The sequence below is a fragment of the Aquarana catesbeiana genome, linkage group LG02, assembly GCF_042186555.1.
Source record: "Aquarana catesbeiana isolate 2022-GZ linkage group LG02, ASM4218655v1, whole genome shotgun sequence".
Classification (NCBI taxonomy): Eukaryota; Metazoa; Chordata; class Amphibia; order Anura; family Ranidae; genus Aquarana; species Aquarana catesbeiana.
This window is the reverse complement of record NC_133325.1, coordinates 797,370,536-797,396,722: the sequence shown is the minus strand read 5'-3', so window position 1 is coordinate 797,396,722 and position 26,187 is coordinate 797,370,536. Positions and strand designations below refer to the sequence as shown.

General features: G+C 45.5%; 1 protein-coding gene across 9 annotated transcripts in view; it reads left to right on the top strand.

Moving 5' to 3' along the window:
- The window catches only part of STXBP5L (syntaxin binding protein 5L), a 391,287-nt gene that overhangs the window by 349,688 nt on the left and 15,412 nt on the right, over positions 1–26,187 (top strand). For 4 of the 9 annotated variants that reach the window (XM_073617500.1, XM_073617499.1, XM_073617497.1 and 1 more), the window contains 3 exons: positions 11,883–11,990; positions 20,100–20,339; positions 23,834–24,194. In XM_073617500.1, coding sequence (XP_073473601.1) covers positions 11,883–11,990; positions 20,100–20,339; positions 23,834–24,194 — 709 coding nt within the window. The remainder of the gene's footprint in view (positions 1–11,882; positions 11,991–20,099; positions 20,340–23,833; positions 24,195–26,187) is intronic. The other 5 variants (XM_073617501.1, XM_073617506.1, XM_073617505.1 and 2 more) reach the window with 2 other exon arrangements.

Sequence of the window (26,187 nt, the reverse complement as noted above, 5' to 3'; positions counted from 1 at the left end):
TCCATAGACACAGTACCGTAAGGATCCCCAGGTGAAAATAAAGGACATAAAGGTTAAAAAAAAAAAAAAAAAAAGCTAATGCAGCCACCACATCTAAGGACTGGTAAACTGCAATATATTACATTTTGTTTTTGGTTTCAGATACACATTCAGTAATCTTACTTCTGTTCTAGAGTATCCCGGCATAAGTCTCGTCTTTGTTCGGCAGGTCTCTACTAGCAGTAGCATGTAGCCGTAGTTGTGTCCTGTTTCGTAGTGGTTTTGTCTATCAAATAATTCCTTCTGTGTCTCTTCTGTTAGTGCATATGTAGTATTGCAGCCCTGTTACTTGTCAGTGTTTTTGTCTGGGTATGATCTGGTCCGGCAGTGGTTCTTTATATAGAGAAGAGATTAAATGCTTTATATGTTTTATATATATATCACTGATACAGTATTTAGGTGTTAGTAGGTGAGGAGAGGAGTGGATAGGTGGTGGAGTTGTAGTATAGTCCGTTCTTTGATCTCAGGGTGATGGTTGCATGTTATACACTAAAAAGCCCTCATACTTAATTTTACAGCAAAGCCAGCCCATCATCCTAAACTATTTATTTCATTATTAATTGGATAGATTATTATTATTGCATTCACATTTCAAGTAAAATAAAATAGAACCGGTTTACATCAGGTGTTCCCATCAGAGAGCCCCCTTACATCAGGTATCCTCATCAGAGTGCCCCCTTACATAAAGTGTCTTCATCAGAGTGCGCCCATACATAAGATGTCCCCACCAGAGTACCCCTTAGATCAGCTGCCCCCATCAGAGTACCCCCATACATCAGGTGTCCCCATCAGAGTACTCCTATAAATAAGTTGCTCCATTACAGTGCCCCTTTACATAAGGTGTCTCCATCAGAGTGCCTCCATACATTAGGTGTCCCCACCAGACTACCCCTTAGATCAGTTGCCCCCATCAGAGTACCCCTTTACATCAGATGTCCTCATCAAACTTCTCCCTTATATCAAGTGTCCTTATCAGAGTACCCCTTACATCAGGTGTCACCATCAGAGTGCCCCCATACATCAGGTGTCACCATCAGAGTGCCCCCATGCATCAGGTGTTACCATCAGAGTGCCCCCATGCATCAGGTGTCACCATCAGAGTGCCCCCATGCATCAGGTGTCACCATCAGAGTGCCCCCATACATCAGGTGTCACCATCAGAGTGCCCCCTTACATCACGTGTCACCATCACAAAGCCCCTTAGATAAGGTGTTCCTATCAGGGTACCCTCCTACATAAGAAATCTCCATCAGAGTGCCCCCAAACATCAGGTCCCCCCATAGGAGTGCCCACATGGTTCAGGTACCCCCATACATGACGTTCCTCCATCAGTGTACCCCCCAAACATACATCAGACTCCCCCAACAGAGTGCCCGCATACATCAGATTTCCCCCCAACAGAGTGCCCCCATACATCAGATTCCCCCATACATGAAGTTCCCCCATCAGTGTGCCCACATACATCAGATTCCCCCATCAGAGTGCCCCCATACATCAGATTTCCCCCAACAGATTGCCCACATACATCAGATTACCCCATCATAGTGCCCCCATACATGAGATTTCCCCCATCAGAGTGCCCACATACATCAGATTCCCCCATCAGAGTGCCCACATACATCAGACTACCCCATCATAGTGCCCCCATACATCAGATTTCCCCCATCAGAGTGCCCACATACATCAGACTCCCCCATCATAGTGGCCCCATACATCAGACTCCCCCATCATAGTGCCCCCATACATCAGATTTCCCCCCAACAGAGTGCCCACATACATCAGATTTCCCCCCAACAGAGTCCCCCCATACATCAGATTTCCCCCCAACAAAGTGCCCTCATACAGCAGATTCCCCCCAACAGAGTGCCCCCATACAGCAGATTCCCCCATACATGACGTTCCCCCATCACTGTGCCCACATACATCAGACACCTCCATCATAGTGCCCCCATACATCAGATTTCCCCATCATAGTGCCCACTTGTATCAGATTTCCCAATAAGAATCTCACTATAAATCAGTAGAAAATATATATAAGTACTCGCGCTATGTGAAAAACTGATAAAAAAAGAATAAATTCAAAACCCTGCAGCTGCTGTCCACAAAGTGCTAAGGCACTCGTTGTAACGACACCCCGAGTATGAAAGGGGTTAAACCCGTTTAAGACATTCCATTTCCAAACACAAAGGCAGCTACCGAACACTTCAATCAGCTGAACAAGGAACCCATACAAATAATTCTCCCCCAAGTAAGAGACAAGGCTCTGTCTTGAGGTTCAATCACAAATGACTCTTTATTCAAACACAGATCCCACTTCAAAACATTTCTCCCCCCCATTCTTGGAAACAGGGCGGGTGAAAATGTCCAATGACAATGGACACACAGGTCAGGTGTGTTTAACTTCTCATCAGTAAACAGTATTAACAGGGGGGCTACTGGAGGAATCCCTGCTCCCTCTTTCCTAACAGCAAGACACTTAGACATCCCATAATAGTTGAGGCAGACAGCCACAATAGACAATAGAATACAGTCACACCCCTACCATCACAGCAAATAGTACACAACATAATGAGACAGCACACATTATATTTACATATATACAGCATTGAGTCTGACTAGCACAGATCATATTGGGGTTCTCATTCACCTTGTGCCCCTATTAGTGACTCCCATCACAATGGCATATCCAGGGTCCCCAGAGTCTGTGTGTCTTGGGGGACATTGACCTGAATCTAAAGTAACGCCACCTCCAGGGTCCCCAGGCTCACAACAAGCACCGTTCCCCCAAATGCCAGGGGCCATAATCGGTAGGCAAGAGGCTGGCATTTAGTCCCCTCCAAAAGCCTCTGTCCTGGCTAGGTCTGTCACATTTCTTCCCTTTCAGCAGGAGACTAACACAGGAGGAGACCCCAGACGGGTTGACTCCGAAGTTAGTCAGTACTTCCAGTCCTCTAATGCTGGATATCCACACAGTACCCCAAACAAATTGTTCCAAATAGATTATTACTTACCCAGGCAACATCTTCCGTCTCTATCAGAGAACTTGCCCGCCGCTGGGGAGAGGCCTGGACTGGCCCTTCTCCCTGGAGTCCTGGAGCCACTGGAGAGAAGACGGGGTGACTGAGCTCACTCCATCATGCTGTTGGGGATCTGGGTCGACTGCCCAGCATCCCTGGGGTATACAGGTGGGGACTGAAGCCCCATCCACCCTTACAGGAAATCCATCCTCTGTTAGTTGAGGGCAGAGGCCAGCAGCACTCTGCCCTGTTGCCAGCCCTTCTGCTGGAAACCCCACACCATCTGCTCCGGCTAACTGTTGGGGATGAAAGCCGACTGCCCCGGCTCCCTGGAACTCTGTTGTTGTTGCCGGTGCTGGGCAGAGGTTGGTAGAACTCTGCCCGGTTGCCAGCGCTTCAGCTGGGTTGGTGTCATCATTCTGGGGCGCCGTCTGCTGTTGGCACTCCCTTTCACTGGTATTGTCTCCCAGGTTCACGAACCCTTGTCGGGAGGGAAAATGGCTGCTTCTCCTCCCTGCATCTCTGAAATCCACTGGGAGAGAGGAACCATCACCTTCTCACGTCTGGCCTCCGAAACTGCCATGGGTGTGGAGCAGGGGTCTGCAGTACCCTGTCCTGCTGCCAGTACTTGAGCAGGTGATGCATAATCTATAACATCCTCTGAACAGTCCATTAAGTCCATATATTCTGTAATCTGTGGCTGGAGAGATAAACCAACTACCCCAGCTCCCTGGAACTCAATAGTTGTTGCCATTGCTGGGCAGAGTTTGGTAGCACTCTGCCCTGTTGCCAGCACTTCTGCTGGGGACTCCACATCATCCGCTTTGGCTAAACGTTGGGGCAGGAGGCTGAATTCCTCCCCTCCCAAACTGTGCAGCTGCCATTTGGGAGGTGAGCTGGCTGCTTCCTTTTTCGTTCCCTCATCTGGCTGCTGGGAAGTGATTGCCACCTTCTCACCATGACCCTCCAGAACTGCCGCAGGTGTGGGGCAGAGGTCTTGGACCCTCTGTCTGGTGACCAGCGCCTCAGCTGGGGAAGTTCCTTACAATTCCACAGATACTGCTGTTGATGCTGGGCAGAGCACACTGAAGTTTGGCCCTGATACCAGCTCTTCTGCTGGAGGCTCATCAGGTTGTTCTTCCTCAGCAGAGAAGTCTTTCAAATCCCCTGTCTCTGCAACTGGTGTCTGGGGATAGAGCTTTACCACCTCCTGGAAGTGGAACCCAGAAGATGATATCAGCGCTGGGCAGAGGCAGAACTCTGCCCTGTTGTCAGCACTTCAGCTTTAGGGATGGCAATCTCCAGATTTTCCACTGCCGATTCTTCAGCCAGGATTTCAGAGTTGTCAACTTGTATTTCCTGATAGTCCCAGGTAAAGGGAGCCCCACCCTGCTGCTGAGCAGAGTCTAGCAGCTGTCTGTAGGTGATCTCCAGCTCCCATTCCTGAACGGCCAGACACTCCAAATCTTCCTGTGCCCAGTGCCCTTCCGAGACATTCAGTCTTCGCTCTCTGTGCTCCATTATTTCCTCCAAACGCCACTCTCGATGTCTCCCAAAGTCAGGGTCCCTGGACAGCCTCCAATACAACAATCCCAAGCCATCATAGTCAAAGCCTTCCATGGGGCTGTCATCCGCTGACCACAGGCACTCTTGGGCTACATACCACCGGAGGGCTCTGTAGCTCTCGTCCAACCGCAACTCTGCCCGGATCAGCCTGCATAACTCAGCTGTCCACTCCTGCTTTGTTTGTTCCCTCAATAACAGCATTCGTACTTCATACGACCAGTACCTCACATGGATGGAGGGGAGAACTTTTCCCTGGTGTTGCTGCTCGAGAGCTAGCGCTTTCTTCCGGAGTTCACAGCGGATAGAATCAAACCATCCCAGTGGGACCTGCTCTGATACTGATCCTCTATGCTGTATCTGCATCTCTCGCAACCTCCTTCTGAATTCCTCTTCCATGGTGGCTGGTATCTGTACCTCTCCTATCCTTTCAGTTGGTGCTGCTGTGACTTCTGCTGCTGCAGCACCCCTTTGCTGTAGCCAATTTGCATCCACAGCCACTATAACTAGGTCTATGATCTCCGCTGTAGGGTTTGGACCATAATGTGCCAGTCTTATTTTAACAGCCCGATCAAACCATGCCTCTTCGGGTGTCCTGTCTGTTATGCTGGGCCTTTCAGTTATGTTGGGTCTTTCAGCTTTATCCATTTCGACTAGTTCTGCGATAATATCCCTCTTCTTACGGTTGTTGGCCGGTCGGCCCCGCTTCTCCGGTAAGTCCTTGAGGGTAGAGCGCTTTAGCTGTTCATACTGTGCTTCCATTGTCCTGTGTCCTCTTGTAGCTGTCCTTCTGGGCTGTGGGAATGATCCCGCTGCTTGCCACCAGTTGTAACGACACCCCGAGTATGAAAGGGGTTAAAGCCGTTTAAGACATTCCATTTCCGAACACAAAGGCAGCTACCGAACACTTCAATCAGCCGAACAAGAAACCCATACAAATAATTCTCCCCCAAGTACGAGACAAGGCTCTGTCTTGAGGTTCAAGCAGGAATGACTCTTTATTCAAATACGTTATACAGATCCCACTTCAAAACACTCCCCCCCCCACCCTTGGAAACAGGACAGATGAAACTGTCCAATGACAATGGACACACAGGTCAGGTGTGTTTAACTTCTCATCAGCAAACAGTCTTAACAGGGGGGCTGCTGGAGGAATCCCCCCTCCCTCTTTCCTCACAGCAAGACACTTAGACATCCCATAATAGTTGAGGCAGACAGCCACAATAGACAATAGAATACAGTCACACCCCAACCATCACAGCAAATAGTACACAACATAATGAGACAGCACACATTATATATACATATATACAGCATTGAGTCTGACTAACACAGATCATAGTGGGGTTCTCATTCACCTTGTGCCCCTATTAGTGACTCCCGTCACAATGGCATATCCAGGGTCCCCAGAGTCTGTGTGTCTTTGAATCTAAAGTAACGCCACCTCAAGGGTCCCAAGGCATACAGCTCACAATGAGCACCGTTTCCCCAAATGCCAGGGCCCATAATCGGTAGGCAAGAAGCTGGCATTCAGTCCCCTCCAAAAGCCTCTGTCCCGGCTAGGCCTGTCACACTCGTAAATCAGATATAAATAATACAAAGCGCTTTACAGTCCAAAATAGATAACAGCGACTGACAGTGAAAACACATGAAAAAAAGTCCAAAATCTTTTCAAAAATCACATATAAAGTGCTCAGTGCTCCAAAATCCTTAGAAAAGGTGCTGAAGTCCTTCAAGTAAACATGCCGTGCAGTGCGCCACCCTCTGATAACTCCATCCACCCCCAGAGAAAATGGACCCTCAGCTTTTCAGTCTGGGGGTCAAACACGCATAGGTCTGGTGTTGGGAATACCAGGTCTCTTTGGCGTCCTTAATGAGGTCTCCAAAATGCTGCTTTTTTGGGGCAGCCAGAATATCCACCAGGCTCAATGAAAGAAAAAAAAATACTCATAGTGCTGTACTGTAAGAAAGATTTATAAAAACAAAAATTCACTTCCAAAATCTCTGCATCAAATAGGCATTGAAAAAATGGCGAGGCTCTTCCGGGTCCAAAACTTTTATTGTAATTTTGGATAGAGTAGAACCCCCGGGGGACTTGGTCACACCAACAGCTGATCGCACGTGTACAATGGGAGGAAACAGTGCCGACCCCCATACAAAACTTTATTGAACTGTCACAAGTGACACATCATTCATTTCTACCAAACACTAAAATTAGCTGACTGACCGTTTCCTGTGTCAGTTTGTTTTTGGATTGAAGTTGAAGAAGGATGTAGGAACCCTGATTTCAAAATGAATACATTTAACCCTTAGCATTTCAGGACAGCAGTCCTATAACCACCATGCTGTCCCCATGATGCACCTTGACAGTTGGCAATGCACAGAGCAGACCAAGACCTTTTCTGGTGACTTTGTGGATTTATATTCTCATTCACCGACTGAGAAGCAGATGTCCATTTACAGCTCACACAGACCTCACAGGCCAGAACTAATCAGATTAAACAGATTTACAGGCATCATCCGGAGATCTGTGCACTGACACCCCGGAATCTGACAAACACAACTTCCTAATCCTATTAATAGTAGACTGCGGTGCCCAGGCACGCAGAGTGACGGCAGATACAGATCCCATTGTGTTCTGTTTTCACCTAAATGCCCCAGAACGTTAAACCGAATGGCTACGACACAGGATGATTTATAAATGCATTATTCCCAATGACATTTCCATCTTGTTAGGGCTGCAGCAGAACGAGACAGTGCTAAGCCGGCCATAGACATTAGTGACAGTCTACCGATAACTGTTGTTTTTTTTGGCCAGATTAGGTGGTGTCTGTGGATGAACCAGACACCTGCAGCCTGCCATTCTTGGGGAGAACGATTGATTGGACAGGTTAGAAAAACACGGTTCTGATTACTCTTGTTCTCTGTGGTGACAAGGAACACTGGCAAAAACACAGCAAGGTGCAAATGCCTAGTGGTCTTCAAACTGCAGCCCAGGGGCCAGATGTGGCCCTTAGTTTGCTTTGGGGGCACCTTTTCATCCACTGACACCAACAATGAATCATAATTCCCTACACTGACACCAACAGTGGGGCCCAATGACACCAATGATGGGGCACAATTCCTCCCACTGACACCAATGATGGGCACTATTCCTCCCACTGATACCAATGATGGGGTATTATTACTCCCACTGACACCAATGATGGGGCACTATTCCTCCCACTGACACCAATGATGGGGCACTATTCCTCCCACTGACACCAATGATGGGCACTATTCCTCCCACTGATACCAATGATGGGGTATTATTACTCCCACTGACACCAATGATGGGGCACTATTCCTCCCACTGACACCAATGATGGGGCACTATTCCTCCCACTGATACAAATGATAGGGCACTATTCCTCCCACTGATACCAATTATGGGACACTATTCCTCCCACTGATAACAATGATGGGGCACGATTTCAACCAGTGATACCAACAATGGGGCACAATTTCTCCGACTGACACCAATGATGGGGCACAATTTCAACCAATGACACCAACAGTGGTGCCCAATGATGGGGCACAATTCTTCCCATTGACACCAATGATGGGGCGTAATACCTCCCAATGACAACAAAGGATGGGGCACAGTTCCTCCCACTAACACCAACAATTGGCCATTGTTTTTTTTTCCTACTGATGTGAGCAACTTTTCTACTCCCATTGGCCACAGTCTGGCCCCTCTAAAGTTTACAAGACAGTAAACTGGCCCTTTGTTTATAAAGTTTAGAGACCCCTGGCCTAGTGCATTACCACCATACAGTAAATGTTTATTGGATCCAAAAGATAATTGCACACTCACAAACATTGAAAAGAACAGGCGTATCAAATAACTCCATCCGTAAGGCGATGACATCTGACCATGTAGCAGTTGGAAGGCTGACGCATTTCAGTGGACGTGCCCCCTTCTTCAGAGCTAATCCAACCAAGTACAACACATCATTTTGGATTGGACAGGTTAAAAAATCAAATTTCTGTTTGCTCTTGTTCTCCGTTGTGATAAGGAACACTGGCAACCCTCTGTCTCCAATCTCCCAATTCAGAGAAATATATAAGAAAGAATGGAGAGAGTTTAGGCTGAAGGGGCTGGACTTGTGCCAGTTTGTCCAGCTGCCTCATTTGTCCATGGGTGCCCTTATACCCATCCATCACTATGGCCAGATCCTATTGCACATGTGCACCCTCCCAACCCATTCGTAACTCAAGTCAGCAGGGTCCACCTGTGTCCCCCAACAGATAACTGCAGTTTGCATCCCTCATCCATATACTCCCCCCATTTAACCCACAGAACACCCCAAAACTACTGATAGCAATAAAACTAAGTAAAAATGACACAAATGCTGCAGTCTAACATTAGCACACCAGCAGTGTATTTGAAGTCCCCCCTGTAACTTGGTTTACCACCTGTTGATTCTGCCAGTAGATCCACCAATTTTCCATTAAGTTAAAGGCTGACATTAATGTTCATTCACAATGGCATTGTCATCCTGTAGACAAGGCAGTCTTAGATAAACATGTAGTTTTAGATGGACTTAAAGTGGACCATAATTATTGGTCCACTATAGCAGTCCTTTGACACCAAAATTCTGCATCCTTAGAAGGACACAGATCCCCCTTCCCACAAATCAGACAGTATTTATCAACCATTAGTACAATGTGTTAAGGTTAAATCCTGCATTCGACCATAACAATTTAGGAGTGGTTAGCTAAAGTTTGATCAAAGTGATGAGCAGAGTGGTAGCACATGTAAAATCCCTGTGTAGGGCCTTTTACATGTCTCCCGACACACAGCTGCACACATTAAGCAGTAAGTACCTCCACCCCTGGACATCACATACAGAAAAATACATTCAGTGTTTATAGTAATGGAAGAGAAATGGAAGCAGCCAGTGTAGATGGAGGAATGGATTGGTTCTTATGGGTAGTGTAGGGTCATGGAGCAGTCAAGGGGAAAAGTGGAATGGAAAATTTCTTATGAGTAGGAGAAGAAGGACAGAGCAGTCAGATGGAGAAGAATGGAAGAGTTTTTTTTGGGTAGAAGAAAAGGAATGGAGCAGTCAGGTGGAGAATGGAAGAATGCTTACGGGTATAGGGAGATGGTTGGAGTAGTCAGGTGGAGAACAATTAAAGAGTTCTTATGGGTATAGGGAGATGGTTGGAGCAGTCAGGTGGAGAAGAATGGAAGAATTCTTATGGGTATGGGGAGATGATTGGAGCAGTCAGGTGGAGAAGAATGCTTACAAGTATAGGGAGATGGTTGGAGCAGTCAGGTGGAGAACAATGAAAGAGTTCTTATGGGCATAGGAAGATGGCTGGAGCAGTCAGGTGGAGAAGGAAAATAGAAGAGTTCCTTTGGGTATATGAAAATGGACGGAACAGTCAGGTGGAGAAGTGGAAAGGATAAGTACTTATGGGTTGGAGGTGAGTAATTGTGCAGTCAAGTGGAGAAGAGGAGTGCAAGAGTTCTTATGGGAAGGGCAGAGGCATGGAGCAATCAGGTGCAAAAAAGGAATTGAAGATTTCTCCCGTGTAGAAGGAGAGAGAAAGAGCAGGCAGGTGGAGAAGATGAATGGAAGAGTTCTTTTGGATAGGACAAGAGAGATGAAGCAGTCAGGTGGAGAAAAGGAATGGAGTAGATCTTATATGTAGGATAGGAATGGAGCTAACAGGTGGAGCCTGTCCTGTCCATCTCTCTCACCCTGTGTTTAGAAACTCTTCCATTCTCCATCTGACTTCTCCATCTCTCTTTTGGAATGGAAGTTCCTATGGGTTGGAGGAGAGGGTATGGGTAGGATGGAACAGTCAGGTGGAGAAGATGAATGGAAGAGTTCTTTTGGATAGGACTACAGAGATGAAACATTCAAGAGTGAGAAAAGGAATGCAGTAGATCTTATATGTAGGATAGAAATTGAGTTGACAGGTAGAACCTGCCCTGTCCTTCTCTCTTCCCTTGTGTTTAAGATCTCTTCCATTCTCAATTTCCATTCTGACTTCTCCGTCTCTATATTGGTATGGAAGTTCTTATGGGTAGGAGGAAAGGGTATGGATATGATGGAACAGCTAGGTGGAGAAGATGAATGGAAGAAATCTCTTTGGTAGAAGGAGAATGATAGAGTAGACAGGTGAAGATGAGGAATGCAAGAATTATTTTGCACAGAACGAAAGTGATGAAGCAGTCAGGTGGAGAAGAGTAATGGAATAGCTCTTTTATGTAGGATAGGGATTGAGCTGACAGGTAGAGAATAGGAATGGAAGATATCCTATTACCGTAGTAGGACAGGGATGAAGCTGACAGGAGAATAGGTATGCAAGAGTTCTTATGGGTATGGGGAGATGGTTGGAGCAGTGAGGTGGAGAAGCGGAATAGAAGAGTTCTTATGGGTATATAGATATGGACGAAACAGTTAGGTGGAGAAGAGTAATGGATACGTTCTTATGGGTTGGAGATGAGGGAATGTGCAATCAAGTGGAGAAGAGGAGTGGAAGAGTTCTTATGGGTAGGGTAGAAGCATGGAGCAGTCAGGTGTTAAAAAGGAATTTAAGATTTCTCTTGGGTAGAAGGGGGGAGAAGATGAATGAAAGAGATCTTATATGTAGGATAGGGATGGAGCTGACAGGTGGAGAAGGAAAATCTAAGAGTTCTTATGGGCAGAGGGTGAAAGATTGAGCAGTGAGGTAAAGACTTCTTCATCTGACTCCCCATAGGAAATCTTCTATTTGTTTTATCCACCTAACTGCACCATCTCTCTCCCCATCTTTAAGAACTCTTCTCCATCTCTTATTGGAATGCAAGTTCTTATGTGTAGGAGGAGAGGGATGGAACAGTCAGGATGAGAAGAGGAATTGAAAGATTCCTATGGGGAGGAGGAGAGGGATGAAGCGGTCAGGTGTAGAAGGGGCATAATTCTTATGGGTAGGAGGAAAGGGATAGAACAGTCAGATGGAGGAGGGTTCTTTATGGGTAGGAAGAGAGGGAAAGAACAATTTTTATAACTGGAAATTAGTTTTATAGAGGTTCTGGTAGAGGTAGGACAATAATTCTAGGAGGAAGACACGGCAATATCACAAGCGCAGAAGGCTTTTTGTTTTCTATATTTGATGTTTTGTATCTCAGAGGTAGCAGGTAATAGTGAGTTTTGTTTTTAATCTGTGTGCCAATAATTGTTGCTTCAATTGTTGCTGTCCTTTTGCTGTACATGGCTCTTGAAGCAGTAGGTTACATATCCAGGCGGACAATGCTTCATCAATTACATGGAGTCAGTGTGTTCTCAAATGACGAGTACCACTATTCTTCTTCTAACTCGTGGCCAGAGAAAGGTAAGACCACTAGTAGTAGTATGTCCCTTGCTCCGTGCTAGTATTGTGTGTTTTCTTTCCTTCCAGCACGCGGTAAAAAGTAGTTGTGTCTAGAAGATGTAGTATTTAGTTTTATCCCTGTAGACCTCCTTGACTTTCTCTGTTGTATTGTCGTTTTTTTTTAACATGACATTATTTCTTCTTCCCGGTGATGTTACACATAACCTTAGCTGGGTAACTCCCTGGTCTTCTGTATTATAAGGATGACTTGATGACAACTGGTTAAAAAAGAGAAAAGGGCTTTTAAATTAGTTACTTGGGTATTGGTAAAGGAGATTAACAACAGCACTGTTATTCAAAGCCAAATCCATTCACAATTACACTATATGGCAAAACTATTTTGGACACCTGACCATTACACCTATATGAGCTCTTGTTGGACATCCCATTCCAAAATTATGGCTATTAATACGAAGTTGCACACTATCTTTAACAGTCTCCACTATTCTGGGAAGTCTTTCCAAAAGATTTTGGAGCGTGTCTGTGGAGATTTTTGCCCATTCAGCCAAAAGAGTAGTTGTCAGGTCAAGTACTGATGTTGGATAAGTAGACCTTGTCCACAATTGGTGTTTCAATTCATCCCAAAAGGTACAAAAGTGTTGATTTGGGTTGAAGCCACGGCTTTTTGCAGACCACTTTAGCTCCTTCACAGCAAACTGGTCAAGCCATGTCATTTTAGAGCTGGCTTTGTGCCCAGGGGTACAATCATGTTGGAAAAGAAAAGGGCCCTCACCAAACTGTTGCCACAAGTTTGGCTGAATAATAAGTGTTGTGGTCAGGTTTCCACAAACGTTTGGTCAGAGAGTGTATAAGGTGGTTAGGTAGAAGATGAATGGACTGTTAACCAATCTTCATTGACTTTTCTATGGCATTAGCCTTGGGATTTGTTTAAGGAGTCAAGCCCATTGGAATGGGATTTGTTCTACTGCCGTTTACAAGCAAACGTCAGACAAAGCAAATGTTGTACAATACCTACATTTAAGGAATCCTTTAGGAATCATATACATTATAGTGATGAAAATGACAGGTGCAAGGGGGAATGTTGTTACAGACGGATTTTGCCCACTCAACGTGATACTTTAGTTATAATGGAGGGTAGTTGGCTGAGACATTTTCTGACTTTTTATACCACTTCAGGACACCAGCAGTGACAACTCCTTGCTGTTGATAGCATTTGACAGGCGGTGAGGAGGTGTTGTATTGTCTTCTTACCATCTGTTATAATGCCCTAAATGTTGGACTACTGCACTGCCACTGTGTGCATCTGGCGTGGTTGCAAGGCAGTTGCAACAAAGCCCCATTCACTTGAATGGATCGCATTCAGCAGGCGGTAGTGCCCACTGAGCACAACAGGAAGTATTTCTCCTGCAGGCAAAGCATCGCAGTTATGGCATGTGTGCAGAAGCCCTAAGATAATTAAATGTTAAATGGATTTAAAGCGGATCTCCACCTTAAGTTCCAGCTTAAATCGTTTGTTCGGGCCAAGCAGGCCCAAGCAAAATAATTCCCTCACTAATGTGTGCGGCTGCTGAGTGCTGTATAAACTGTATGTAGCTGAGGCCACATACAGTATCCAGCACTGTGTTCCGGGTGAAGCAAAAAGGAAGTTCTGGGCAGCCGCACTCCGGAATATAGCCTTTATTTGTAAAAAGTAAACAAGCTGACGCGTTTCACACTTAACAGTGCTAGTGTGAAACGCGTCAACTAGTTTGTCACATTTTTTGCTGTGGTTTGTATCTGTTGGACTTTTTACAAATAAAGGCTATATTCCGGAGTGCGGCTGTCCAGAACTTCCTTTTTGCTTCATTTTGCTATATGCTTAGCCGGCACCTGGTGTTCCAGTTTTGAGGATAGTCTTATATCCATAGATCCACCTGGAGCGGTGATCCTCTTCCCTTCCCCTACTGTGTTCCGGGTGCAAGACGAGACCTTTCTGTCTCGCACCCGAACAAAATAGTGTCGGCCTGAGTGCCGTTTAGACATTCATAGGCAGCTTTGTAGTCTATCAATAAATACAAAGCTTCCTCTGATTGGCTGAGTCCCAGATTGTGACATCATCAGCCCGCCTCTCTGACGCTATTTTGTTCTGGGTGTGAGACAGGAAGGTAGACTTCAACAAAATGGCGGCTGTCTGCACACAGACACCGACTTGCTGTTGCATGATTGTGAATAAAATGAGTATGGCCTCTACGATTAAGTCCCAAAAAGTGTTCTCTACAGGTGGAGAACAGGAGCTGAAGCCATCTTTTTCATTCATTCGACAGGTAGTCGGTGTTTGTGTGCAGATGGCTGCCATTTTGTTGATGGCCTTTTAACACCTACTTAAAGTAGAAGTAAACCTATGAAAAAAGCAATTGTGAACAGTCATGATGTTTATTGTAGAAGAGACATGCTTTGTTTTTTTTGCAATAAAATAAACGTACCTACCTATACGTAGTCTTCTTTAGAATGTACACTGAGCAGGTCCTTGTACATTCTCGGCACGATATCTTGGTACCAGCATGAATTAACTCCTGTGCATGCGCAGAAGTTACGTCATCCCGTGTTGACCAGTGAAGACAGCTAGAGTCCCGGCGCCTGGAAAAAAAAAATGCTGGTGAGGGACCTCACAGACGTCGGATCGTTGAAGGGCAGACGGGTATTTGCAGAGTTTAAGCTCAGAGATAAAAGAACATGGGCAAAGAAAGGTTTATACATTTTGAATGTTAAAGCACCACTGAACTTTCAGTCAGCTAAATACGAGGGTTCTTCAAAAAGTTTCTGCAAGTTTTTTTTCAATAAAAGTGCGGAAACTTTTTGAAGACCCCATCACACATTCCAGGTCCATCAAAGCAAAAGGTGAGCAAAGTCTAACAGCCCCCTGTCAGCATGCTGCAGAGAAGCACCCTTGCACTCTGTGTGGAAGCATTGGTCTCTCTGCAGAGGTCCAATACACCTACTACTGAGTCAAAACTAGAGCTCTCAAATTAGCTGGAGGCATGAGCTTTGCCATTAAAGTGACGTTCCATCCAAAAATGGAACTTCCGCTGATCCGGTCCCCCCCCTCCGGTGTCACATTTGGCACTTTTGAGCAGGGAGGGGGGAGCAGATAACTGTCTAATGCAGTTATTTGTTCCCACTTCCGAGTTGGTGTCATTGGGCCCACAAAGATTACCGCGGTATCCGCGGCGATCTACGCCATCTCCAGCCACTCCCCCTGCTGTTTTCTGGTAGACACACAGGTCCAAGAAGACAGCAGGGACCACTCAGAACGCGCAGCGCCGACTGGCGTATGCGCAGTCGCGCATGCGCATTAGGGAACCAGGCTGTGAAGCCGCAAGGCTTCACTTCCTGATTCCCTTACTAGCAATGCTGGCACCTCCACCCGGAGCTGAGGGACAGGTTGGCCTTGGGTGAGGACATTGCGGACGCCCTCGACAGGCAAGTGTCATTATTTTAAAAGTCAGCAGCTGCAGTATTTGTAGCTGCTGACTTTTAAATTTTTTTTTTTTTTTTAGGCGGAACTCCGCTTTAAAGTGGAGTTCCACCCACTTTTACAACTCTTCAGCATCCCTCACTAAACTGTGCACTGTAAACGAATTGGATATTTTTAAATTTTTTTTCTCAGCACCTACTGTATATCTGCTGTATTCATTTTTTCACTTCCTCCTCCCTGGCCGCGGCCCATCGTATCATTTCCTGTTTGCAATGCCTTCTGGGAAGGGGCGGCAACTTCCTCTGACACTGCCATTGCTATGAAAACCTGACCTGAAACCTATTACACTGCTTGTGCTGCACTGAGCATGTGCGAGATCTGCAAGGATGAGATCCAGGAATATAGTCTGGCTTCAGATGCCCACACTTAAGATGGCCACGGCCTGCTGTAAGTTTATAAAATAACAAACTACTGCTATAAACTAACAAAACAGACCTTAGTTTACAGACTAACTTTACTAGAATTTTTATTTAAAAATTATAATTTCGGCCGGAACACCACTTTAAGGAAACTGTAGGTCTGACTCAGCATGGGGGACCACTTCACTGGATCCTTCTCTGCAGCATGCTGGCATGTGACAGGCTTTTCTACCACATCTGTGGCAAAGAAAATGAACTGTATTGCACACCTTTTGTTTTGATGTACCTGTAATGTATTTATCTGATTTAAGCTGAAAATCCAATTTCAATGTAAAACCTGAGACATTCAGCTTGTCAGTAATATTTTAGAGGAGATGAATATTTACTAGAAGAACATAATGGTATCATCACCGAAGCTGCATCTCAGAATTAATAGCTGACTCATGTCATTATCCGAGTATCATGTATATATATATATATAGTGGTACACAAGCTGGAGAAGTGCTGAGTGTCCCCCGGTGATATATGGAATAATCTATTCTCTAATGGTAATTGTAAGGATGTTAGTAGTCACTGGGGAGTTCCGAGACCTTTTATAGGTGTACAGGGCCACAGACCAAATGTAGCGTGATGGTCTGCCCACTCCATGGTGCTTCTTTCTGTTCTTTAGAATTAAAGGGCAAACAACAATATATTCCGTTTTCTGGGTCTTGTTTGTTGTTAACCCTGTTTATCACTGTATGTGTGAATACAATCCCAGTAAACACCAATTATTTATTGCAAGTGGTATGTTTTTCCTTATACCGAAATCTAAACGAGTGTACTAAAATTTTTAGACAAAAGGCATTAAAGACATTATAAACTTTTGAAAGTGTTGCCCAAAGGCACAGCAGGCCTTTGTCTCCTTCCCACTGGATCATGGTTTCACTTTGTTACTTAGAGTTCAACTTCTCTCACTTTGAAACCAAATTTAATACCTGTAGTCAGGTCATGGGCAATAAAGCTTTTACATATTCTTACCAAGTAGTAAGAGAGCTTTAAAACAAGCCCTCATTCACCGCTTTGATTCATTCTCAGGGTTCTTTCACATTATGCATTGCATTAAAGCATGATGCATTAAGCCCTAGCCGTACACCTTGGAAAAAAAAAACACACCTTCAGTATTTTTGGCAACACAGCACACCACAATACACCATATATGTTGTACTGCTGGTGCCTTAGCAGCTACTCCAAAACTCAGCTCCATGAATGGCACTGCAATGCAACGCACACTGCAGTTACCACAGCGCATGGGGCGTACCTACAGGGTTTACAGGGGTCTCAATTACAACCCAGCCCATTGCTGTAGGTGGCACGTGTCACCCCCTGTATACTGGATAGGAAGAGCAGCGAGGGAGGCTGCATATAGAGGAAGCAATCTCTCCATTTTCCTCCTGCAGCCGCTGAATGCCTGGGAGAGGAGGAGAAGTGGACATTCAGCGGCTGCAGAAGGAAAATGGAGAGATTGGTTCCTCTATAAGCAGCCACCCCTGTCGCTCCTCCTATCCAGCTTCTTTCTGCTGCCCCCCCATGTGCTCTCCAGGTCCCCTGTGCTCTCTCCTGGTGCCCTCTCCTCATCCCTCGCAGCTCTGCTGGGTTGCCCCCCCCCTCTCTTCTGCGGGGGATCTGTCCAGGATGAAGAGTGGGGAATGGGCCAGTAAATGTGTCATTTACTGGCCCCTTCCTTTTCTGAATAGAGTCAATGATCCGTACCAATCACTGTCTCTGTCCATTCATAACTGAAGCATTGTAAACTGTGTTTACTATGCTTCAGTCTGTGATAGAACGGCAAACTCTGTACAGAGCTATTCCTGTCCATTCACTCTGTGTAGCTGAGGCTGCAGAGAAGGAGATTGGGGGCTGTGTCCTCAATCTCCTTTCTTTCTCTCAAAGGTGAAACAACTGTTTGGACCTCTGATACCTCACCAAAGCCCCCCAACGAGGCGCCTAAAAATTAAAACATTAAAAAATTGTGAAATAAAAATAGGTAAAAAAAAGTAATAAAATATAAAATAACAAAAATAAAATACGACTGACACCAATGGCGGAACTGCCAGGGTCATAAAGGTTGCACTTGCGACCGAGCCCTGGTGTTCTGCCACCGGGCTCAAAGGGAAGGGCCCCGGCCGGGGGTCAGGGGCGGCCCTTCATGGTTTCTTGCATCGGGGCCCTGAAGGTTCTAGCCATTGCCACTGCCGCAATGGATCAGTGTAAATGGGCCCTTGAAGTGGAATTCCAGCCTAACACTAACTAGTCTTAAAAATGCTCCCTCCCTCCACTTGCTACCTATCCTGCCTAACCTGTGTATAAAAGAAGTGTATACTTACCTATTTTTAGTCCGCTCCGGTCCCATCTTGTGATCTGCAGCCCAAGCTCCCCTGTGTCAGCAAACAATGGCTGCAGGGAAGAGGGAGAAATGCTGACAATGGCTTGGACATGGGAGCCTATTAGTGACATTACAGCTCCTGGAATTCCCAGTCGTTGTTGAGCGCTCTCTCCCCTCCCTTGCAGCTGCCGCTCCCTGACACAGGATCAGACTGGAGCAGGCTAAAAATAGGTAAGTATACATACACATCTTTTTAATATAGGGTAGGTAGCATAGGTAGCAGGAAGGGGGAGGGAACATGTTTAAGACTAGTTAGTGTTAGGCTGGAATTCCACTTTAATGTTCACAACAGAGGCACTGATGTTGCAGCTCTCTCCCCCCTTGCTTCTTCTGCCAGCAGGGATTTGTCAGCTTCCTATCCTTCTAATGCAGGTTCTCCAAACTTTCTAAACAGTGGGCCAATTTACTGTCCTTTAGACTTTAGGGGGGGCTGGACTGTGGCCATTAGGAGTAGAAAAGGTCCCGACATCAGCGGGAAAAAACAATGCCCCACTTTTGATGTCAGTGGGGGGAATTATGCCTCATATTTGGTGTCATTGGGAGGAACCGTGCCCCATCAATGGTGTCGTTGGGCCCAGTTGTTGGTGTCATTAGGAGGAATCCTGCCCCCCATCGTTGGTGTCATTGGGCCCAAGTTTTGGTGTCATTGGGAGGAATTGTGCCCCATCGTTGGTGTCAGTGGGAGGATTTGTGCCCCATTGTTGGCGTCAGTGAGAGGAATTGTGCCCCATTATTGGCGTCAGTGGGAGGAATTGCGCCCCATCATTGGCTTTAGTGGGAGGAATTGTGCCCCATCATTGGTGTCAGTGAGAGAAGTTCATTAGGAGGAATCCTGCCCCATCGTTGGTGTCATTGGGCCCAATTGTTGGTGTCATTGGGAGGAATTGTGCCCCATCGTTGGTGTCAGTGGGAGGATTTGTGCCCCATCGTTGGTGTCAGTGGGAGGAATTGTGCCCCATCGTTGGCGTCAGTGGGAGGAATTGTGCCCTATCATTGGTGACACTGGACCCAGTTGTTGGTGTCATTAGGAGGCACTGTACCCCTTTCACTGGTCTCAGTGAGGGGAGACTTATCCTCCAGTGTTGATATCAGTGGATGAAATAGTGCACCAGATAAAAGCAGGCAAAGGGCCATATCTGGCCCCTGGGCCGCAGTTTGGAGACCACTGTTCTAATGTAAACACACAGCAGGTGATGGAAGCTTTTCAGAAACTGACTGAAACTGATTTCAAAGTCTCTGTTGTGATTTCTGAGGATGAATTTCTGCACAGTGGTTGCAGCTACAGAGGTAACTGTAGATTACTGCTTGTTAAAAATATGTAAATACTTTAATGGTCAAAGGTTAACCTTAGGACTCAACATCTTTATTAAGAGCCCAATTACTGGCCACTGAGACATACTCACTGGACAATGATGGACAGTGTTTTCTAGTTATGAGGATTGGGGGCTTGGCACTGAAAACTGGAAAGTCAACTCTTAGTAATAATGTGAAATCACACTGGGAGATGAACAGATACAGACAGCGTTGGGCAGACAGATATGCCCAGGTGAATCACTTCTAACACTAGCCTTTGTCAAAAAAAACATAATCTGGCAGTAAGAGTTTGAGGTAAGGTAGGTGGTGGGCTCCCACCTTAGCAGTTGACTAGGTATAGTAAGTGGTGAGAAGAAACAGAGCAGTTTGATGCCAGGACATTCTCTAAACACACAGAAAGTGCTGTAGGTATCTCAGAGGGCTTATTCATGGGTTATGCTTGCTGGTGATACCGGTGCTCCTCATCTAACAATCCTCTGTTGACCTTCATTTTGCAGAAAGTCGTGAGAGCTCCTTCAGCCGATCTCGCAGCTCCAGCGTGTCAAGCATTGATAAGGAGACCAAAGAGGGCATCACAGCCCTGTACTTCATGGAGTCCTTCTCTCGAAAGCATGATCCCTCACCCTCACCATGCCTCTGGGTGGGGACCAGTCTGGGAATGGTGCTGATCATATCTCTGAACGTTCCCGCAAGTGAGGAGCAGAGACAGACAGAGCCGGTGGTGGTCACTCCAAGCGGTAAGTGGTCAGTCTGTGGTACATGACACACCAGGCAGTGGTGGGAGTTGGTGGATTTTAACGGCCCTAACACATGTGACTGTGGTAAATGAGGTAAACATACTTTGACCAAATCTTAGCACTGTTCAGTAGGCAACTCTTGTTAGCTGGTTTTAACCTCTAAAACAATTAAAGTTGAACTCAAGAAATTATTTGTATTGCATGCTTGCATTGTGCCAAGCTAGATAAATGTTAGTATTAGGCCGCTGGGGAGGCTGGAGATCACTGTAGTAATCAGCGCTGGATCTGTGAAATCTCAAAGTGATTGTAAAGTTAATATTTTTTAATGACTAACTAGTTATGCTTACCAGCTCTGTGCAATAGCTATACACAGAGTGCCCCTGAACCTAGTATTCTGGGATCTCCCACCAGCGCTGTTCACTTCTCCTCCTCCTGTGTCTGCCTCCCTAGCAAGTTGCCTGCCAGGAGGGCATATGTGCAGGCTCGATCCTGAGACGTGTGAGTCTATTGGCAGACACAGACACGTGGCTTTGCCAAGTCCCCCTTTTCCTCCTCCCAGAATTTGATTGACAGCAGCAGGAACAAAAGGCTCCCGCTGCTGCCTTCATGTATTGTGAGGAGAAAGAGAGCAGTGCCGATGCCCTCAGGCACAACACTGGATCGAGATTGGGCAGTTAAGGTAAGTATTTGGGGGGGCTCTGGGGGTACACATGTTAAAAGAGAAGTATGACCAAAGCTTTTTTGGCCATACTTTTATTGTGGGTCAAGGAGTACAATTACTTTTGTCCTCCTGTGACCAGGAGTCAGTTTATAGCAGGTTACTGACCGCTATCAGCTGATGAGGCAGGGCTGTGCCAGGTTCTGGAGGGATCACGACAATATTGTCGGCATTGACCTAGCTGGCTGATTTACTGCTAGCTCTGTCAGCTCGCGGCTGTGTGTCGGAGCCACCCGTACCCAACCCCTCCCCAGCCCAGTGCTCCGTTGAGCTTAGGAGGGGCAGAGCAGAGAGCTGTCAGTCACCGCTCTCTGCTCAGAGCAGATCGAGAACTGAGCGATCAGCAATCATGTGATTGCTTGGTCTCAGAGCCGACGTAGGACAGCTGCAGCATCAGAGTCGGGAATGTGTGTTTATTATTTACTTCTCCTTTATTGGGCGTTATTATGCACATTAACATGCAGTACAATAATGGACATACAGTGCATCCGGAAAGTATTCACAGCGCTTCACTTTTTCCTCATTTTGTAATGTTACAGCTGTAGCACTCACTCTCGGTGGAGCTGCTGGTTTAAGCGGGCTTGTTACCTTCACTCTCCTTCCCTCTGTTTCACCGGCTCCGGCTCTAGGGTTCCGTTGAGTTTACCTCTGGACGACACACGCACCAACACTTGAGTACGTTTTCAATGCTTTATTAAACCATCAACGAAGGAAGTAGCAGGAAAGAGGCAGAAGGAGAACTGCAGAGGAAAACTCAAATACCTTTTTAGTAAGATTCTTGACAAATGTCCTTGGGGTTGGATATTTCAGTAGAATGCACTCCCTTGGTGGAACACACTCCTTGCATGCCTGGATAGGCCTCTCTCACTTGCCTAGCAACCAGTACGTAGCAGGAACAAAAGTCTCTGCCACAGACTTATTTGGGATGAACCCGTACGATCCTCTGCCACAGAATGTATTGGGTTTTTTTGTGGTAAATGTCAGTCACAGTGCTTGAACCTTTAAGCCAACCCGGCAACACTATGCTGTATAATCACTTTAGGATACGTCCTCCAACCGAGTCACCAGGCCCCTCTATAGACCAGCACGTTGCATGATCTTTCCATGACGGGTCCACCCCTGGGATCTCCGCGGTTGTCCAGCATCTTCCCTCTGGATAGACAGCTCAGGACCATTGCTCGGCCGCTGTTGTAGGCCCCAGACAAGCTTCTGGGCCCACCCCTGCGCCGCAGAAACGTGGGCCTCCGGAGCAATGCCCTAAAATCCAAACCTACTGGACACAGGTGATACAGTTCCTACACGATAAAATGGGTTCCCCCGTCACACTTCAGCCAAAGCTATGTCTCCTTGGAATTTTTCTGGACCCAGACCTAGGCAAATTCACCAAAACATTTTTGCAAACTTTTCTCCGCTCGAAAAGTCATAGCTAGGAACTGGATGAGACCCACTCCTCCGGAATTCTTACACTGGCTAATAGAAATTAATAATAATCTGCCATACAAGAAAATAATATATTCCCACAGAGGGTGTCCATCTAAATACGATAGGATTTGGGATCGGTGGCTAAAAACGCCCGAAACATGTGTATGATTCAAAATTTAGGTATGTTGTGTAGTATAGACACCCCCTCTGCTTGTTTAATTTAAATACAGTTGACCCAAAGTATTTGATTTCTCTCTTCCCCTTTTTGCGGATAAACCGTATAATAAATACACTGACTGCTAGTGAAGCCAACTCATCTCAATCTGAATACTATATTGCTATATTTTACTCTATATGTTATTGATGACATTGTCTTGGATTAATATATGTATCTATAAAGATGTCGTTGTTTATCTATAATAGGTAACTACATGTATTTTGCTTGATGACCGTCATTAAGACCTGTTGTATGTAATCTTTTCTCTTTTGGTTCAATAAAAGATTTTGCCAATTAAAAAAAATAATAACTAACTATTAAATTATAGGTATTGGAATTTCCTTTCAAACTTGGTTGTTTGTGAACGTAACGTATACAAATTTATCTGAAGTTACGAATTATCCGAAATAACAAATGCCGCATCTAAACAAATGGAATGGAACAAATTAATAATAAATAATAATAAAAAGGTTTTATTATTTTTATTGTTATTTGTTATTATTAGATCGTTACGTTCCATTCGTTTAGATACGGCATTCCTTATTTCAGATAATTCCTGGATACATTCGTATTCGTTACGTTCACTAACAGCCAAATTTAAAATTCCAATACCTATAATTTAATAGTTATTATTAGTTAGTTATTTCAAATTTTCGGATTTTCATTCTTTTGAATTTTCAGATTTTCATTCTTATTTTCGGATTTTCAAATCTCCAAATTTCCGAAATTTCGAATTTTCCAATTTTTCAATTTCCAAATTTTCGAACTTTTGAATTTTCCAATTTCCGAAATTCACAATTTCCGAAATTTCAAATTTTTGGAAATTCGAAATTTGAACATTTCGAAAATTTAAAAATTCAGAAGTTTCGGAACTAAACGAATTGCACATGTCTAGATCTCACTGATAGAGTCCCCGAACAATCGGGGGAACTGTTATTATATTGATTTTACCATCCATCACCCGCCAAACACTGAATTACCATTCTTTTAAACACTTCTGCTTTCTACAGATATTCATCTCTTTATTCTCAGGGTTTACTTATGAATATAAATCATTGCACAATGCATAGAATCTCCATTACACGTATGATGGGGACAATGGGATCATGTATGACTACATGCTTTATCTGTCTGCAGGTACCGTGCTCACACTGAAGGGGGCAGTGCTGACCTTCTCCTGCCTGGACTGTATGGGATCTTTAATCCACCCATCCTATGAAGTCTGGAGGGACCCAAACAGCACCGACGATAACGAGAAGACGAGGAAGAGGAAACTGGTGGCGTTCTCTCCATCCTCCTCGCAGGATATGAGCGATCACCAATTCGCCGTGGTCTGCTCAGAAAAGCAAGCCAAAGTTTTCTCTCTGCCTTCCCAGACGTGTCTGTACGTCCACAACATTACCGAGACCTCCTTCCTCCTGCGGGCGGACGTGGTCACCATGTGTAACAACGTCCTGCTGGCCTGTTTCTGTGCCAATGGGCATATCATGACAATAAGGTAAGTGCCATCATTCCGTCTTGTGTCATCCCTGATGTCCTGTCTTTGTTGATCGCTGCGGTCTCAGGCCCATAGGCATTTCTTGCATACATTTATCTAAATACAGTGGAACCTTGGTTTACAAGTAACGTGGTTAACAAGCGTTTTGAAAGACGAGCAACTTTATTTTTTTAATTCTGACTCGGTTTGCGAGTGTTGTCTCGCAAAATGAGCAGGATTCAAGCCAATGGGGTGTGCAGTACCGCATTTGGCCAGAGGTGCGGGGGGGGGGGGGCGACGATGACACTCGGAACAATTTGGAGCCGTTCGGAAATACTCTGAATCACTCGAAAATACTCAGAATCACTCGGAAATACTCAGAAACACTCGGAAATACTCGGAACCACTCAGAAATACTCAGAAACACTCGGAAATACTCGGAACCACTCAGAAATACTCGGAAATACTCAGTTCCCAAGTGTTTTCGAGCCCTTCCGAGGGTTTCCGAGTTCAGCTGAGCTGTTCCTGAGTATTTTTCGAGGCTCTCCAGGGCCCCCCCACCTCTGGCTACATGTGGTATTGCATGCAATAGAAGTCAATGCGGAACAAATTATCTTTGTTTCCATTGACTTCTATGGGGAAACTCGCTTTGATATGCAAGTGCTTTGGATTACAAGCATTCTCCTGGAACGCATTATCCTCGTAATCCAAAGTTCCACTGTAGTATAAGTGAAAAAAAAGAGGTGGAAGGCACATGATCTGACGCTTGGATCAAGATGATACAGTTTATTCATATACAAAACAGATAAATGCATATAAGAAATGTCTACGTATTCATAAAAACGGGGTTACAAAATATACACATTAAAATTAAAAATTAGACATGCCCATGCAGGGGCAAGTGCACAAAGGTGGGCTGACGTGTTTCGAGGAGTTCCCTCTTCATCAGAGCCTTGAAGAACAAAAGAAGTCTGTACAATATGGTAGACCAACATAAAAGGAGTGGTTAGTTGGGAGGTGTATCACATGTTAAGTGATGGATATGGTGTTTTTTTTAGCTGCAGCCGCTGAGGACATTCTTTTTTGGTGTTTGCATTTATGTCACCAAATCCACAAAAACACTCCAGCGCTCAATACAAGGTGCTCCCAAGGACACTTAGGGGTGGAATGCTTCCTCAGGTGAAGCCTTCCACAGATCGGGGAACCTTCAGTCAACAGCAAAAAAAACGCACACAAGAGGGGCGCAAGCTCCTCGTGCATTACCACCAAGCAATTTATTAATTTCCCAAAGCCAAATGGATACTCACAAGCCTATAAAAACAGCAGGCATATAACATGTATGCTTCAGCCATGGACGATATGTCCCATCACAGTAAATCTTCACACAACAGTCCATTCACTCTGATCCAAAGAAAAGTGCAGAAAGCTTCCTGATGACGTGTTGAACACGAAATGCATAGAGGCTGCGCGTGCGCCCTTTACTGACGTCACATCCGGTTACTTGGTTCCCATCTCTTGTGCTTTGGAACGCACGGCGTGTCTTGGTGAGACAGCGAGCATATTAACCTAAAGCTGTACATGTTGGTGCTGACTTACAACACTCCTAAATGTAAGTGCGCATTGTTTTACCTACCTGTAATAAACATATTGTGCTATGATTCACAATATGTTTCTCCCCAGCCTTAAAGGGGTTGTAAACCCTCTTTTTTTTTTAAATAACAAACATGTCACACTTACCTCTACTGTGCAGTTTGTTTTGCACAGAGTGGCCCTGATCCTCGATTTCTGGGGTCCCCCGGCGGCGCTAGTAGCTCCTCCCCACATTGAGTGTCCAAGTTGGGGAAAGTTCTCCTAAGGTGGACCCCCCCCATGCGGGCGCGCTCCCGAGTCCTGCATCTGTGTACATTCACACAGAATGCAGGACTCGGCCCCGCAATGGCTGCGCTGCTATCAAACTATTCAAACAAGAGCCGAGACAACGGGCAAGGAGGAAGAGCGTGTCTCTGCCGAGGGA